The sequence below is a fragment of the Chlamydotis macqueenii genome, chromosome 5 (assembly GCF_036417535.1).
Source record: "Chlamydotis macqueenii isolate bChlMac1 chromosome 5, bChlMac1.mat, whole genome shotgun sequence".
Classification (NCBI taxonomy): Eukaryota; Metazoa; Chordata; class Aves; order Otidiformes; family Otididae; genus Chlamydotis; species Chlamydotis macqueenii.
The window spans coordinates 12,559,751-12,573,814 of NC_141560.1; the positions used below are offsets into that span (position 1 = coordinate 12,559,751).

At 39.0% G+C, this 14,064-nt stretch overlaps 1 protein-coding gene across 1 annotated transcript in view; it reads right to left on the reverse strand.

The window, feature by feature from the left end:
- Nucleotides 1-14,064, reverse strand: part of DYNC1H1 (dynein cytoplasmic 1 heavy chain 1) — a 45,835-nt gene that overhangs the window by 28,528 nt on the left and 3,243 nt on the right. The window contains exons 3-27 of the mRNA XM_086750262.1: nt 13,469-13,642; nt 12,997-13,252; nt 11,880-12,066; nt 11,429-11,700; nt 11,091-11,318; nt 9,522-10,598; nt 9,054-9,233; nt 8,380-8,529; nt 7,983-8,129; nt 7,750-7,890; nt 7,430-7,606; nt 7,209-7,319; nt 7,007-7,126; nt 6,546-6,785; nt 5,827-5,982; nt 5,343-5,456; nt 4,625-4,735; nt 4,335-4,544; nt 3,820-3,966; nt 3,428-3,594; nt 2,541-2,714; nt 1,625-1,790; nt 1,357-1,545; nt 1,079-1,273; nt 102-384 (exon numbers count right to left, since the gene is read on the reverse strand). Coding sequence (XP_086606388.1) covers nt 102-384; nt 1,079-1,273; nt 1,357-1,545; nt 1,625-1,790; nt 2,541-2,714; nt 3,428-3,594; nt 3,820-3,966; nt 4,335-4,544; nt 4,625-4,735; nt 5,343-5,456; nt 5,827-5,982; nt 6,546-6,785; nt 7,007-7,126; nt 7,209-7,319; nt 7,430-7,606; nt 7,750-7,890; nt 7,983-8,129; nt 8,380-8,529; nt 9,054-9,233; nt 9,522-10,598; nt 11,091-11,318; nt 11,429-11,700; nt 11,880-12,066; nt 12,997-13,252; nt 13,469-13,642 — 5,372 coding nt within the window. The remainder of the gene's footprint in view (nt 1-101; nt 385-1,078; nt 1,274-1,356; nt 1,546-1,624; nt 1,791-2,540; nt 2,715-3,427; nt 3,595-3,819; nt 3,967-4,334; nt 4,545-4,624; nt 4,736-5,342; nt 5,457-5,826; nt 5,983-6,545; nt 6,786-7,006; nt 7,127-7,208; nt 7,320-7,429; nt 7,607-7,749; nt 7,891-7,982; nt 8,130-8,379; nt 8,530-9,053; nt 9,234-9,521; nt 10,599-11,090; nt 11,319-11,428; nt 11,701-11,879; nt 12,067-12,996; nt 13,253-13,468; nt 13,643-14,064) is intronic.

Here is a 14,064-nt window from a genome sequence, read left to right on the forward strand (position 1 = left end):
GTTAAAAGTGTTCAGCATGTTTACATTAAAGCTATATATTAGGAAGGATAAGAGTTTATGTACTTGTCTCAAGTTTTCACTGTACTTCAGTACAAACTTACCAAATGGTGATCCTCCAAGTCTTGCCTCCAGGGCTTGTGTCATTGTCAGGTAACAGCGGTCAGTAAGAGGAGTCTGTACTAGCTTATCCTGAACACCAAGGTACTCAAAACCGTAGTTGAACTTGGCATTTGCCATCTGAATGGAGAGCTGCTGCAACACATCTGTCTGCTTTGGGTCAAAGTAGAACCGCATTTGACTGAGCCACTCAAAGGATTTGGAGTTGTCGATCTTGCTTTTGATCAGTGATCTTGTGACATCTCTCTGGTGCACCAACTCAGTGATCTGGAGAAAGAATTAACTCCTTAGATCACAGCAATACAAGGCATTGCTAATAAAGCTAGAAATCCTACAGCTCATCAGATTCGCACAGTAAATTGCCATCACTTAGAAATCACAACAGTCTCTGCCTTAAAATCTGTTGCTACAAAGACAAAACTAACAATGTTGACCGCTCTTTTTAAGGACTTCCCTAGCCTTCAGCAAAGCACTCCGGTCCAGTTTGTCTGTTAATCCATTATGCTACTGAACTAGATATTTTACTTGCCAGAAACTATGAAGACAACTACTCCTAAAACAGACCAGATAGCTCCCTCTAAAAATCTATAGAAATAACCCAGGATGATTTTAACTCCCCTGCTCCAAGCCTTATCTACAAACAAATGCATATAATAATTAAAATAATAAGCAGCTTAATGAGATATTTTACATTTGAACGAAGAAATCAGTAACTTCCATATTTGAAAAAGCTAGTTTGAGGATCAATTCAGAGAGCTAGTTTATAATACACTATCATGCATTAAGCTGACTGGAGTGAAAAACTATCACCACCTACAGGATCGGGGCCTGATGTAGTTGCCTGAATTGCATGAACCTTTTTCCTAGAGCAAAAATAAGTCTTAGTCTAATCAATTTTTTCATTAAACTTTAAAAAATCCTCACCTGCAAACCCAGATGAGGAAAGGAGGTTTTTACTTACCAAGTGCTCCAGTTTTCTTCTGCGAAGAGGTGGCTGCTCCATCAGCACAGAGTCTGCCAGAACGTTGAGAGTGACCTCAACATTAGCTAGCACAGAGTGGAGAGGACTGTTGTCTCCAACTCCACCCGTACCACTGAGGGCTGACTCGACATTCTCAGACCATGCAATCTGGGCTGAGAGGACAACAAGCTGAGCCTGTGTAACAAAAATCCTCATTAGATAGTCTTCCTCACTGAAGTAACCAAGCTGCAGGATGTTTAAGTGTTCCATATTGATACCTGGTATTTGTCAATCCAAGAGATGTAGACTGCTGGATCAATTGAAGTTGCTTTTCCAAAGATTTCTACTTCAGTAACAGATTCTGCAAGCAATTTAGCAAGGGTCACTCTCATTTCTTTCTCAACAAGAGTGAGCCACTCATTGATCTTGGGATGTTCTGTGATGGAGACTGGTGTTTTGAACAGCACCTGCGAGAATTACGTTTCAGTCAGTCCAAGTTAACTTATTTTCAGAATTTTATTTAAAATTCAATACTACAGCTATTACCTCTTCTCCTTCACGTGAGGATATCCCAAGAACCACAGAATTGTCTTCATTGAGAATAATGCTAGAAACACCAGCAAACATCTTCTTGAAGTGTTTCTGCAGCTTAGCAACATTTTTGCTGTTTCCAATGATTTCAAGCAAGTCTTCATCACCAACAAAGTAAAACCTAATAAATTACATAAAATTAAGATCTATATCAGAACTCCAACTATCACTTTTAATTTCTTTATTCTTCATAGGTGGCCACTATACTGGAGTAACTGACACACATTTCCCCAACGCTGCAAGAGTGCACAAACCATAAATTTGCTAGAAGTTATAAATTAGTTCTAAGGTTAAGTCTCAGTTCATATGGTCTGTACCATACAAAAGTGTATACATGCTCCATACTGTGGATCGTTCTCTGTACTTATCCATCCCTGAAATACTCACAATAGAGCTTGGGATTTAATTAAGTCTATGAGGCAGTGAGAACCCTTGCTCAGTACCTACCTCCCTCACCCTTACTCTCTCACGTTAGAGACAAACTAGTTGAGGACTACAGGTAAGTCAGAACCAATGCCTTAAATACTGGATTGTGACAGTTTAGACACTGTCATTCAATCAAATGCCAGAATTAAGCAGTTCAAAATAGAACCTGTAAGTTTACAGAAATCAGCTGCAATGGTTCCTTAAGCAATATCTGAATCCCTCAACCAGCCACAGATGAGCAAGTAAGGGAAGTTTTAGTTCTGCTTCCTGAGAAGCAGCTATAACTGAATTCTGTATTTAGAAAACATGGATTTAAATGGTCATAACATCTTATATATATGCAATACATAAAAATTGCTAGCGGCTCTACAGAACAGTACACAAATTCCTGCACAGAAACATCAAATTACTTTACTTCAAGAGTCAACTAAAGTCAACTTCTTACCGAGGGAAAGAGGACCTCTCCCTTTCCAAGTATTCTCCCAGTGCCTTCTGTATCTTCCCAAGCAAGTCTGCCAGTCTCTCTAATGACCTCTGCACACCTTGAATGTTAAGAACATCCATCACAAGTGGAGATTTGGACACCTTTTTCATAAGTGCCAAAAATTCAGTGCTGATGCTGCAAGTAAAATAACACCATACATTAGTGCAAACTCGGTAACCATAGGCCTGCAGAACACCAAAGTTACTTGTCTCTAAATGACCACTGCCTCCCTAATTGTTGCGGCTGCCCTAGGGAATACAAGGCTAAATTCCAAAAATAGCTCTTCATCTACCTCAAGTCCACAACAAAATCTAACTTCTTTGCAATGTTCAATCTATCAATTCCACTGTTGAAGGTCTACTTTTCTTCATTTCCTGAGAAGACGCATAAATCTGATTCTCTAATGTGACTGGAAGTGTGTAGAATGAATAAGGATGACCACAGTAACTTAAAGCAGAGAAAGAACATTATGTTTGAAAGGCGAGACTAAAGGCTGTGGCAACAGAAATCAGCCTACTTGTTGCAGCCACAAAGCCAGAAAAATCCTTGAGGTAGCCGACTGGAACTAGCAAGAAAAAACACCTGAATCCCAATCATTATCTAAGAATTGTACATTAGCCTGTTTACTATAAACCCTTTTCTGTCATAGTTGTCTACATGCAGCTCCTGCCCTATTTGTTTGCTTGATGAACTTATGTCTGCAGCAGGGCTGTAATCCAGCTGGACCAAGTAAGAATACAATTATTACTTCAACTTAGAGAGTACCACACTGAAGTAATGAAGTTGCAGGTCTGTCCACATGGTGCCTCAGGGGAGGCAAGGAAAGAATAGAGCAATTAGAAAGTTACCTCTGGAACCTCTGGGTCTCCACAGGTAGCAAGTGCTTGATGTCTGCACTACCAGTAAAGATACCCTCCAGGTAGACCCATCGCCTTTGGACATCTATCCAGACATCAAAGAGTGCCATTATACGGTTCAGCTTATCTTCCCAGCTAAGGGCATCTTCCTCAAACACCTGACGTTTAAACAACGTGTTAATATTAATTTTAATAGTATCATGAGTTTGACTGCTAACAATTATTAGTGGAAACAGTTACTTAAGAGTTACAAAGTATGCATATGCAATTAATTGTCTGTTAACTTAAAGAGTAAATATAGTCCCTGCTGACAAATACATAAACTAAAGAAGAAGGGAAGGCAGAATTAAATGAAGATTCTTTAGGTTTGTTCTCCATTTTACCTTGTAGTACGGTGACAGCTTCATAGCAGACACACTGTTAATGTGCTCTTTTACTTTGTTGAACAGGTCGTCCCATCCACGAATCAAACGACATTTGTTCTGGTAATTGACCAAGTCCAGTTCATAAGTGTTCCACACTTCTCTTATCTGAAGAAAAAAAATGTTTAAGACAAGACATCAATTATTTCTGCTCCAACACACTTACAAAATAGAAATGTATTACAGTAACAAAATTTTACTTTTTTTACCCAAGGATTCTGGGTTTATGCTTGAGTTTTTGTTAAAAATATTGAGAATGCAATGCAATTAGGTAAAACTTAAGCAAGGAATAATGCAAGTTTCATCAGAGGAAGCTTACATAGCTTTAAACTGTTCCCCAAAATAGTGTTCCATGGACTCTCAGCACTTCTATCAACAGCTTAGAATAACAGTCTACTACACAAATGTCAGCCACCTGATAGCAACCCTTTGATTGGATATTGCGTGCATGCATACATACAAGAGCTGATACTAGCCTGTTTCAAGAACTCTTCCAAAGCCATCTCTCCTTGAGCCACAAGCAGTACGTCTTTGACAATTGCTTCATTTCTCTGTAAATCAACATCCCAGATCTGGCCCAGGGTCAGTTCTGAGACAACCCAGTTAACGTGAAGCCTTTTCATCAGCTGTTTCCAGTGACGATCTTTAAGTGCCTCAGACTTCAGTTCAATAACTAACATGTTTATCTACAGAGGACAAGAAAGCAAGTTACATCCTTGAACCTGAACCACAAAACACATGCATTTTAGAAGTTAGTATAACTTACCTTCATGTAGCCCTTCAGAAGCCTCTGAACATACTCATAGGAGGCATACTGTCGCAAGCGGGCAGGGAAGTTCTTCAGTTGGTTCAGCAGACCATCTAAGTTTTGTCGAAGCTGTCAGTAACATAAGAACAATGAAATTTTTCTCTGCAAGTGCTGTACACATAAACTTCTAAGCAACAAGTTTAAAGTTGTCTATATGCTTTTACAGGAACCTCTTGCTAATAAGATATTACCAACAGCACAGCTATTTTAGTGTTATTTGCGTAAGATGTGGTTACTCTATAGTTGTGAATGTAATTTTATTGGTCTGATTAAGATTTATGATGCAGCATCGTCACAGGCAGTTTACGGCTTAGTGTTCCTACCACTCTCTACCTCCTGAGCACTGAACTAAAACTGACGCTGTTCATCCAGCCATATGATAAAAGTTTCCCTAATGAGGTCTAACAGCCTATTTAAAAACAGCAGTTTCTTCTCTGTAGATGCAGTACAATCTCAATTTCAGAACTACTGTAATTCCATAAATCCTCTGCAAAATTACTTAAGTTGTGACAAATCCTGTGATTTTTTTTAGCTTAGCATGCAAAGAAACATGCTCCCAAGATACTGAAAAACTATCTGAATCTGACAATTGAGTACACCTGTCTCAAGAGGTCTAATTCCTAATTTGCATATACTTGCAGTAGTGACATTGTTTACGTATACAGAAGTGAGGTACCTTGCGAGGCTGTACAGAAACCCAGGGTTGTTCTTTCATTTGATCAATCTGTTCCCAGACCTTAGAGAGTTCAGACCAGACGCCTTTGAGATCCTGCAGCTCTTCAAGGGCTACCTATAGTAAAGAATGTATCAAACATCAGCAGTTATTCCTAACTTCTTCAAAGTCATTAGTGTGGGGGAGTTAAATAGTATACTTTTAACATGTCAGAAATGTTCAGATAGCTTGCCAGTTCAACAGAACTGCAATAGCAAGTGGCCCAGACGAGACTTTCGCATTTCAGGTCACGTAATATCTTCAGGAGAATAAGACAGTCAAAGAAGAGATAACAGACAAGCTCTTAATGCTAGAACTGAATGAGTGTGGAGACTGTATCTTGACACTAGTACACTGCAGCCTACAAGTCACACTCTTAAGGGAGAGAGAGATGGAAATGAAACATTTTTATCTGAAACACACAAGAAGTTGTGTGAGCAAGTTGTACCTGGACACGCTCTTCACTGCCACTGAGTAGTCCTGTATCTGTTAGTTCCAGAGCTTCCTTGGCCTTCGCACACTTCTCACGATCATCCTTCAGCCTACCGAATTTTCCTTCGTAAATGGTAAGAGCTTGAAGAGCCTCTTCTGGACGGAGGTTTCCCTAAAGTTTACATGGGATACATTAATCCAAAAATCCTACAATCAGGTTGAAGGCAAGTTAAAAGCAAGGACTAAATACTAGATATTTGTCTCATTTTTTTTCCATTTCCAGTTTGCTAACAATAAGACTACATGCTAATCCAGAATATGTCTCATCTCACTTTTACATGCAGTAAATGCAGGCTTTGCTAAGTACCTATCACCTTAGAGAAAAAACAAAACAAAACAAAACAAAAAAAAAAAAGCCAAGAGCAGGCTGCTTCTGAATCACCCTACACACATCTCTGACATATCCCTTGTTTCAGCCAAAGCTTTGTTAGTAATTGGTCATCTTGTTCTTTGCACCTAACAGAGGCCTGTGTTTTAAGGGTAAATTTCCCTCTGCCATCCACCCTTGCCAAAAAAATCAATACTTCGACAACTTATTATAGAACCCTCAAAAAGACTTCTACCATCACCTAAAATGAAAAATTGAAAAAAACCATAAAAATAAACAGTCTGCTTCTTACTGCACAGAGAGAACCTACTTCATTTGCTGAATGTGTATTAATCATCACTACTTACTGTTACAGGCTTTGTTTTCTCCCAGTCTGTCAGCAAGTCAGTCGTTCGGCTCTCCACTGCACGATCCTCTTGAACTATTTTCATTTGCAAATTTGCTACTTGTTGTTGAATGGCAGAATCCTTTCTACGCATGATGTCATTAAAGGCACCCCATTCTCCTTCAATGTTGTCAATATACAGCCAAGAGGACGGAAACTGAAACCTCTGTTTCTCAAGCAAGCGTTGACCATTGCGATAAAGCTACAAGAGACAGTGGTTATAAGTTAAAAAGACAAAACTAATTTAAGTCGCAAGGCTAAATACTCAACATGTTTTAACAAGTGCTCACTACAGAGTTCACAGGATTCCTCAGGATATGAAATTCAAGTCTGTTCTCAAAAGAACTTGAATATCATGAAGCTGCATCTTAAGAGCTAAGCCTGACATTTCCTGAAGTAAGAAACATTAGCAAGACAACATACCTCAACTTGCTTTTCAAACTGCTTGATTTTACGTTTCAAGGATTGCACGTATGTGATAAACGTCACTGCATCTGATGTGCTGGCTGTGTCCACTGAATGCTGCTCCAGTTCTTGACGGGACTGTTTGGGGCACAAATCAGCGCTTTAGAAGTCTAGAACAGCTGATTTGAAAGTGAAAAACTGGAATTTAGACTTGTCTTACCTTTGAAATTTGTGAATGAAACTCTGTCATATTCTGACCAAGCATTTGGCCAAATTTGCTGAGCACTTCCTTGTGCCAGGAGTCATACTTCAAGTTCACCTTTGATTGTACCTACAATTGAATAAAGTTAATAATAGCAATTTGTAGCCTTGCTATTTTCTGTTATACATCCATTCTGAAATTTAATGCATTTATCACAAACAACAACTATAATTTCCTACCTTGCCATAGTCTATGATGACAGGTCCAAATTCCTTTCTGGTTTCTGCATTGTCAAATGTTCCTCTTGCCTTTCTTATCTGAACTAAAAGGGCTTGCCACTTATTCAGGTCTTCTCCAAGACGGTTGTATATGTTTTCAGCCTGCATATCCCACAGACACTGGTACTGCAGCCAAACCTAATCGAGGTATTTAACAAACAATTTTCAGAATTTCTACAGTATACTCCAAAAGACACGTGTCCCCCTCAACCCCCAGAAGAAAGTAAGAGAAAATTTCATGTTCATTTTAGCTGTAGCATTACACGGTGTCAGCCTCCTACCTTGACGTACTGCTCCACTTCAGTCACAATTCCCATGACAGCAGAGTACGATTCCTCCAGAGCTGCAGGGCCATCAGGCATCCTTGTCAATGCATTACGATAGAATTTCTCTTCCTCGGACAACTCATAATGCACTCCGACCTATGAATCACAATTATACATGCGATATACATGAATTCCTAGGGCACTAGAAAATAATTGCTCAGACTTAGACAGGGCTTAATTACACTTACCTGATACCTCTGACTTTGAATTCTTGGTAGTGACAGGATTACCATCTTCCAAGAAAACATTTCTTGATAAAGTTTGTATCTACACTCTTCAATTGGTGGATTCAAGTATATCACCTGGTTGGTTATTCTTAGTTCATGTACAATGTTCTGCAGAAACAGTAAACATACTCCGTTTTACTGGCAAATACTACTACGGGTAGACAAGAATTTTGGACTTCAAGAACTAGCACACACTTTCAAAAAATAAACTTGCACTTAAATGGCAGGAGGCAAGTATCCCTCCAAAACCAGATGCAGAAGAAATATTTATTCCCCACGTACACCTGAGATATACTTCCTGCCTTAAGCAACTGATAATAAGGAAAAAAATAACAGAGAGCCCCACAAAGAAACTTACTTTGATCTTAGGTTCACCACCGGGCTTATGGCTCACTTGAGGAGCATCTGTATCCATGTCAACTTCTGCTTTGTCATCTGCTTGTCCAAGAAGAACCTGGGTCCAGGCCCTCAGTCCAGCTTGCAAACGAACACCCAGGATTCTTTCAATCTAAAGAAAATAAGCCGCATTAGAGGACAAAGCTGTGTATTCACTGCATAAAGATCCCCACCATCAATATATTCTGACACCAGGCACACTATGGCACCTCAAAGAACCAAGTGCTCCTTTACTAAGTAACTAAAGAGGTTTAAGAGTTTTGGTTAATTTTCACTGAATTTCAATTCAAAGCTTCTCCCGTCCTCATGGACTTAATGGAATTAAACAATATTAACTGCTTTGAAGTTGGCCTAGTGTCCAATAACCTGAAACTTAAACAGGCAGAACCAAACAATATGAAGACAATGAGTCTTTGGTACCGGCATAGCAAATTTTCATCACCCATTGATCCTAAATGTCAACAGCTAAATCAAACAGGTCTTTCATCTTCTGCGTACTGAAAATGCACTGAAATTTTCAGAGAATGGGGAGATAGAATTTTCCCTGGATGACTATGAAGAGTATAATAAAAAAAAATTTCCACCTGATCAAAATATTTATTCTAAATATATAGTACTCCTTGATCTCAAACCTACCTCCATATCCAACTTATTGACCCAGATTGGCAAATTTGAATATGAATGAAGATTTAAGTCATCCACAGCTTTCTGAACCCTGTTCAAGATTTCGGAGAAAGTCTTGTGATCATACATGCATGTTTCCAATGACCTCACTTCCAGGTCTATTTTCTCTTCAATAATGAGCAGATCATCCACCTAAAATGGTTTAGGAAAAACAGGATGTTTAGTTTGGCAGGTTAGACAGAGGCAACAGTAATTATGTATCAATGGTTAGTCACGTCTTTTTATTTGGATGCAGCAAGTCTATCAATTTTAGTAGTACTAAAAGATTCATTCAGCCAACCAATTTGTGTCAACTCAATCAGCTACTTGACCAAAGAGCTACAGAACAGGTCATCAGCTATCCAATTCCACTTTTGGTTAACCACACATTACTGAGGTACAAACGTAAAAATTTTGCAGAATTTTAAAGGCAAAACAAACCTTTTCCTGGAAACTGAAGACAGTCTCAGCTAAGCGCTGTACATACGGATCAAGTTTGTATGATTCCCACACAAGTGCGATTCCTTCTGCTATCAAAGCCTGCACCTCTTTCTTCAAGCCAGCAACCAGAAGTGAGATAGTATTACGCTCTTCTACTTTCTCACACGTGCGTTCATATGTACGGACACTTTCAATGAGAGAAATAGCAAAGGGATAGAGCTGGTTTGCTTGGTGAGCTTTGTTGACAATTGCGAGTGGAACACGGAAACCAAGCCACTTCAGGTTTCGGACTTCTTTTGAAAGGGTAATTATTTCTGGGAGGAAGTTGACTTTCAGTTTCAGGACATTTCCAGTTCGACCTCTAACACGAGTGCTTTCAATGGTGAAAATACGACCAGAAACACCAAGATTGCGTTGCTGAACTTTTCTTGCCCAGTCATCAAAGATCTCCTGAGTGTTGAGCTTCATGCGAAAGCTGTCTCCATCTTGCTTCAGCTTCTGACCTTCTACATGGTTCTCCCAGCCTTTGCCAAGGACATCCTCAACACGCTTCATGTAAGCAGTGAGCTGTCTGTCAATCTGTTTTGCCCAAATGATAGACCCAGACACAGGAGGCAAGTCACGAACATGACTCATTTTACAAGCTTGACTCTGTGGGTATTGTACTTTGAATTTGTCATGAAGTGACTCAATATCATCTTTTACGCGCTGGATCAATTGTGTTTGATATTCACGAATGGCACCACGAATGTGAGGTCTGACAAACAAGGCATTAAACCGAGAGAAGATTCTGAACATTTCATTGGCATTCTTTGCTGTACCAAGCTGGTCTCTCAAACGGGCAGTTATCCTTGTTTCAACTCTATCAATTCTTTCATCATATCGTTTCATTGCTGCCTCCCAGGCTTCTGTACCTTCTTTGGAAACATCTAACCCATCTACTTCCTTAACATTCTCATAAGCAAGATTGACTTCTTCAATTGCATTAGCATCTGCAGCATCAAAAAGGACTTCTGCTACTTTCATATCTTGTGGCTCAGGTACCTCTCCTTGATTTTGCTGAGCAACAGCAGTTACCTGTATGAGAATCACAGTTTAGTGAGTTAGATGTTTCAAAATCTACCTACAAATAGCTAAACAGTCTGTTCTAAGAAGCATTGCAAAAAGCCTACAAATTAGTACCAAACCCTTAACAAACTTTCAGTCATGTTTCAGATTTAAGTTCCACTAGGAATGAGGCAACAAAGTTACTTTACAAACTTCCACTACTATGCAGGATAATCTCATTTTCCACTGTGGTTTAGCCAAGCTCAAGTATTTACACACTTATTAATCTCCTCTATGTTATGACTGGACTTGCTGTGTCTATTAATATGAACATGGTCAGGTAGTATGCGATGTATGTGAGAATTAAAGCTAAGCCTATTAGCAAGGGTTCAAAACTATACTCTTTTTGGAAGCACAGAGTGAAACAATGTTACATTAGTTTTGTGTTGGTCACTTTAAAGCAACAGTGAACACTCTTGAAGCCATACAGATTTTCTGTCTGATAGCAACTAAGAATATTACCTGAGGTCGCAAGACTCTCACAATAACTGCCCGCAGCTGCTCATGCTGACGCCTGAATTTCCTCATTTGGTCAAGACGACCTTGGAGTTTCCTATGAGCAGGATTGATACGCCACACCATCTTCAGGTTCTCTTCCCTTTTTCTTTTCACAATATCTCTCAGCAGAACTTGTAGCTTCTCGTATTCATCATCCCAGGTTTGGAACACTTCAAAGCATGCAACCATTACCTGAAGAGAGTTTTAGAACAGGAACTTTACCCCTCAAATGAAATGCCTCCTGAAAGTCACTATTCAATGCAAAAATACAGCCACTAGTGCCACAAAAACCATGAACATACCTTTTCAAATTCTTCATAGGCAACATGCATCAGTTTTCTGGTTCCCAACACTTTAAGTAGTTGAGAACTCAGATCTCTTGAAATAGCCTCCACTAAGCGCAATGCCCTTTGGATTGGGTATTTCGTGTTTCTGATTTTTCTCAAATGGGTAAATATTGCAACAAGGGCCTGCCTTATTTTGTCCAGCTCAGTAGCAGACAGCAAGTCATTCAGTGGAAAGTCTTTCATCAGTGGATTATAGTCATTCACTGTTTCCAGCGCCTGTTTTAGACCTAAATGTAATAGAAAAAAATTTACCTGTAACTTTTCATGTCATTGACCAAATCCGTAGCTTTAACTAGACCAAGGTTACCCTACATAGCACTGTTCTTTGTACCACAATGTTAAAGTGTCAGAACAGCTTAAGTTTCATAGGACATTTGTGAAACATTTAATTGAACAGACATCTTACCTGTGTCTGTATCAAAGCTGACAGTTGCATGAAAACGTTTGCCATGTTTTAGAATATCCAGAGTCAGAAGAACTTCTGGACTTTCACGTTTTTCCTGAATGCGATACAGAGCCCGTTCCAAATTTAACCAGAAGCTTATCTCTTGTAATGCAGTGCCTGACGCAGGATCTCGATCTAATTTGGTCACCTTAAAAGTAATAGAGAGAAAAAGAAGGGAGGGAGAAAAGCATTTAATTTACATGCTTCAGCTGTAAAAACCTGCTCTATTACTAAATATAATTGAAGTATACAACATCTACTAGGTTTCAATAATCCAACATCAGACAGTTTTGGCACTTATTCTGTGAGAAGCATAGGAACTGCAGTGCAACAAGAGTTAAAGTTTAATTCCAGTGGTCTTAAAGGTTGGTTTTAGGACCTTCACGTAATATCTTCAGAATAGCCTAAAAAGGTCACCTGTTCACTCTCCTGATCAGTGTCTATTTTCTGTTTAATGACAGATGAGCCAGGCAAGAAAACAAATGTTTTATGCTCTGGAGTAAGAAAAGGCACCATAGTTCCACGAGCAATAGGTGTTTACTGTGCCCATGGAGCAAGAAAAGATAAAACTAGTATCTGAGATGCTATTTCTGAGTGGCAGCAGCAGAATAGAAGAGTTCTTTTGAAAAGTAACAGACAGGAGTACAAGACATTACAAGATAGGACTGGAGCAACTGTTTTGAAGTGGTTGTAGATGCACCTAGGGAAATAACAAAAGAAACCAACATGACCTGTTTCCCTCAATCTGCTGTAAGGATTTGAAGAACAGTTACAAAATTCACAAGGTTACTGCCAGTTAGTTGAGTCTGTTACAAAAGAGATAAAATAGTCATGCTCTCAGTTACTTGCAGCACAACTTAGACTAGACTCTAAATTTAGACTAGGCTTAGTCTAGTTTAGAACTAGACTTAGTCTAACTTCGACTAGCGTTTCTGGTGACTCAGAAAACTTGCCTCAGATCTTCAAAGTATCCTGCATGGAGCAGTATTTTACCAGTTAAACGATGAAGAAGACACACAGTACTACAGAGAAGTTCTTATCACAGTCTAGTACTTGTCTTTTTTTTTTTTTTTTTTACCTTTTGTATCTCTCTAATCCAGCGATTGACTCCAGACTGTAGTTGATTGAGGAATAATGGATCCTCAGCCTTCTCACCAAAATCCGTAACCTTTGGTTTTTCTCCACGTTCATAACACTGCTTGGCAACATTAGTAATAGTTGCATGAATTGGCAGACTAATCTCTGGAATTTCAATATTCTGCTGCAGATGCAAGAGGCCCATTTCAAGTTCTGCAATCTTTTTCTCAACTGAAGGAGCCATCTTATCTCCATCTCTGAAAATGCACAGATTTTCCATATAAGAAGCCAAAACAAAAACTATACACATTTAAGTCATCTGAATTATTTCCCCAGAGTCCACAACAGCATCATATGCAACTGTGTGCTTAAACAATTTCACGTGACTGCCTTGAACAACCACTGTTATTTTTTTTCACTAAATACCTACTTTAATTCATTAGCAGAAAAGTGCAGTATTTATACTGAATTACCTGTCTGCTTTGCCAGATTCTCTGATATAGGACTTGAAAAAGGGGGCAACAGCATTGCTAATGAAAGAGTGTAACGTTTCATATGGAGAATCTTCACTGAGAGTGAGCACTCTCAGTTGGGAAGAGACTGGTTTGTCGGCATCGATCACTGGTGTACGCTTAATGAACGCCAGGCTGTAGAACAGAGAAGAGAGTTACCAACTAAACATTCAAAACTTAAGTAACAGAATACCTTTAATTTGACTCCAAGTTTAACTTTATAATCTTTCTTCTAAGAGACTTAAACACAAGTCTTCAAAAATAAATACATCTTTATACTTTAGTAATCAGCCAGACTTAAGTATCAACAAGGACTCTGCAGTATGGGCACATTAAAGAGACACAAATCTTACAAAGCTTCAGAGTCAAATATGCGTTCAGGAAAGCGACAAATATGTAAGAGTCAGATATAACCAAAGATTATTGAACCCAAGTTGTGTATGTTAGATTTGCATGTATGTCAAATTAGTAAGACTTTGTTTCTTTAACTTCAGAGCTAGAAGTCCTAAGTCCATTCCTTTTAGCCTCATGACACACCCTTGTTTTACCAGAGCCTC